Consider the following 3635-nt stretch of genomic DNA (forward strand, 5'->3'; position numbering starts at 1 on the left):
AGTGATGAGACCAAAATTGAAATTTTTGGCAACAAATATGAACGTTACATTTGGAGAGAGGTCAGCAAGGCCTATGATGAAAGGTCCCCCTTTCCTACTGTAAAGCATGGAGGTGGATCTTTTGGGGATGTGTAAGCTAAAAAGGTACAGGAAACTTGGTCAAGGTTGAAGGAAAGATGAATGCAGCACATTATCAGCAAATACTGGAGGCCAATTTACAATCATCAGCCTGGAAGCTGCGCATGGGACGTACTTGGGCATTCCAACATGACAACGATCCAAAACACAAGGCCACGTCGACCTGTCATTATCTACAGCAGAATAAAGTGAAGGTTCTTGAGTGGCCATCTCAGTCTCCTAACCTCAATTTCATTGAACCACTCTGGGGAGATCTCAAGCGCGCAGTTCATGCTAGACCGCCCAGAAATTTACAGGAACTGGAGGCTTTTTGCCAAGAAAAGTGGGCAGCTTTACCATTTGAGAAAATAAAGAACCTTATCCACAACTACCACAAAAGACTTCAAGCTGTACTTGATGTTAGAGGAGGAAATACATGGTATTAAGAAATGGGGTATGTGAACTTTTGATCAGGGTCATTTGGATGTTTTGGGTTGTCATTATGATTTTAAAAGAGAAAACACAGTAGTTTGACAATAAATGGCTTCACCCAACCACTAACAATGAGTGCAGAAAAAGTTTTGGTGTTATCATTCATATTCTCTGAAAAAAGGCCAAGAAATTTTGCCGGGGTATGTAAACTTATGAGCACAACTGTATACAAGTAATAGAAGTAACAGCCCCATTCTTCAAATAGAAGTAGGTCCCATTAGTGGGATCATACATGGTGTATTATATGTCGTAAATGTGAGAAATTAGATTACCTCTTATCTGCTCCTTTTATTTTTCCATACAAATGCAAATGTTTTCATTAAGAAAAGGGGAATTAATAGATGACATACATATCAGGCAGTGGCATTTTTCCTGCAGGCGGAATAAAATCTCAACTTTCATTCCCCCAACATCTGCATCTGGAGATATTCAGAACATCACCATATATGTTACATAGCTGATAGATCCCCCAAAACTGTAATTCCTGTAAAGCATATGGGCAATTGTAATATTTTTGTGATAAAAGCTTTACTTTACATTATATAATAGACATATATATATATGTGTGTTGGAATTGTAACCATATCTCCCAGAGGTCTTTGATTTGCTAATTTTACTCATTATTATCAGAAGACTGTAAATCTGCTCATCAGTATCAGTAACTAAAGGAAAGGTTACATGGATTACATGGTAATTAGCAGGGAACAGTTTCACGCATGTGGTTAACCTTCTTCTTCTGATGCCTCCATAGAAATAAGCTCACTTCATAGTGCATCTATTTATTAGACATTTTCTGCCAATGACGGATCAAAACCAGACAATATTCTCATGTTCAAGCTCTTTTGTCTGCAGATCAAATGACCACCACTTGGCACTTTGTAGTCTCATTCAGAAGCTCATGTGGGCATTTTAATTAGCACACATGCCACATTACATCATAATCAATAGATGCCAGTATAGCTTAACAATATACACATGACAGCATAATCAATAAATGCCAATGAAGAGCAGGAACACCAGGCGGGTACACCAGTAATGACCAAGCATGAGGTTAGTCTTCTATCCTGGTGGTTAGACGTGTCCAGGACTCTGGTCACATATTTTGACTGAGGAAGCACTTTTGTTCTTAGTGAGAGGCCGAAACGTAGTCCTGATTTTTCCTCTTTTGGGTTCTTGCACCACTTGCTCTCTGGAAGCTTTGTAATGTAGCATCCTGGGCATAGAAGGGTCTCCTGGTGCTTGTGACAGTGACATGCTGAAAATAGAGACTATCCTTTCTCTATAGCTATTCCTAAACCTTTTTGCTGATCTGTACAAGTTACCTACAAAGCAATAGCATAAGGGATTAAGAGTAGAATTGGTGAGACCAAGCCACTGGGCAAATGGCCTTACCCGAAGTATCCACTCATGTTTAAAGTGCCCCAGTACCTCATCAGAGGGCATATAGGACATGTTAATATCAATCCAGATGTCAACTACATAGAGGGGCAGCCAAGACACTGTAAAGAGAAGTACTAATGCCACCACCATTTTGGCAATTTTCTTACGAGCCTTTAATCTGGACCCAGACATGGACCAACTGTTATTGTCAATGACAGTGTCACTTGCCCCCCAGAGTCGGCGACTTGTAAGAAGGCAGATGAGAAGGTTAAATAAAACTGGGAACACGTAGAGACTGCAGAAAAGAAGAAAGTTGTAGATGAGTTTCATGTTTATGCTGGGCCAACTTTCTGTACATACCACAACAGCCAATTGTCCTGGAAAAAGTACCAAGTTTTGAGTTCTGTTCATGAACAACAGAGGAACACACAAGCCAGAAGAGAAGAGCCACACCACCAGAATCATGAACCCTAGTCTTCTAGAGGTGAAGAAGGTCCTTGCATGCAAGGGGCTGTGCACACTGTAGTATCTATTCAGGCTGATCACAGACAAGGTGAGGACACTAGCAGATACTGACACAGCCTGGACAAAGGGTACTGCTCTGCACAAGAAGTCCCCAAACACCCAAGCATTGTGTACCTGGTGGCCAAGATTGATCGGCATACAAATACATATGACCATCATATCACAGACAGCTAAATTCACAAGTAGATGCCTGGTGCCTGAAACACCAGAAAAGCGACTTCTTCTTCTTCTTCTGCGTGTCCCCAGCACCCTCAATGCCATGATGTTACCTGCCAAGCCTGCTAGGAAGGAGGCAGAGTACATGACCACCAATATAATGGTTCCAGGCTCATGTGCAGAGAAGAGGACACTGCTGGAGAAAGGAGTGGACTCCCAGAGACTAACATTACCAGGAGACAGGTAACCAAAAAGAGAGACATTCCACTGGAGAAGTTCTCCAAGGGTATGATGGAGATCCAATGTGCTCATCTTAAATGGTCACTCACATAGACTTAGATCCATATGGAGTGATGTCAGGATCTTTATCATCTCTCTCTGTGAGACAGCGTTATTCCTGATCTGGGGGCTCATCTTCTGCTCTGCAGTCTGCGTGCTGTCAGTTGTAGTCACGGATGGTTCAGCGGTGGAGAGAATGAGGAGCTGTCCGGGAGATCAGGTGCTGAACGGCAGTCAACTGCGGGAGGAGCAGGCACAAGTGCGGGAGGCGCCGAAACAAGGCGCTTTATGAGCCGTGACTGAGGGGCAAGCACCAATAAGAGGCAGGTGGCGCCGAACCGCGCTCATATTAATGCCCCATCCCCAGCACAGAGGCAGCAGATGGGTGTTATCTCTGAGAGAAACCTACAGAGAATGGGCTGACAATTCATTCTAGCAAAGGGCAGGATTATTCTACAGAATTGTGCTTTATTAGTAACAGAAAGCACATTGTTCAGATAGAAAGCCAAATAGTTTTATATTCAGACTAATGGGCACAGATAAATGATATATAGATGGGAGATGGATATCTAAATACATAGCCTGACAGGTAGATAAAAGCCTACAAGGACAGATATTAGATAAAAAAAACAGGTAGACAGTAGATATCAGATGACTAAGGATACTAGATGATAGATATTAGTTAC

The 3635-nt window shown here is 42.2% G+C and overlaps 1 protein-coding gene across 1 annotated transcript; it reads right to left on the reverse strand.

The window, feature by feature from the left end:
* Positions 1 to 881: 881 nt before the first annotated feature.
* Positions 882 to 3346, reverse strand: LOC141099989 (QRFP-like peptide receptor). The gene has a single exon (XM_073588138.1). The coding sequence runs from the start codon at positions 2980 to 2982 to the stop codon at positions 1681 to 1683; it is 1302 nt and encodes a 433-aa protein (XP_073444239.1). The 5' UTR covers positions 2983 to 3346; the 3' UTR covers positions 882 to 1680.
* Between the last annotated feature and the right edge of the window lie 289 nt (positions 3347 to 3635).

Source organism: Dendrobates tinctorius, unplaced genomic scaffold, assembly GCF_039654945.1.
Source record: "Dendrobates tinctorius isolate UK_male_01 unplaced genomic scaffold, ASM3965494v1 ptg000103l, whole genome shotgun sequence".
Taxonomy (NCBI): domain Eukaryota; kingdom Metazoa; phylum Chordata; class Amphibia; order Anura; family Dendrobatidae; genus Dendrobates; species Dendrobates tinctorius.

Excerpts from the sequence above, each read along its gene's own strand:
- LOC141099989 (XM_073588138.1), bottom strand. The coding sequence starts at position 2,982 with ATGAGCACATTGGATCTCCATCATACCCTTGGAGAACTTCTCCAGTGG.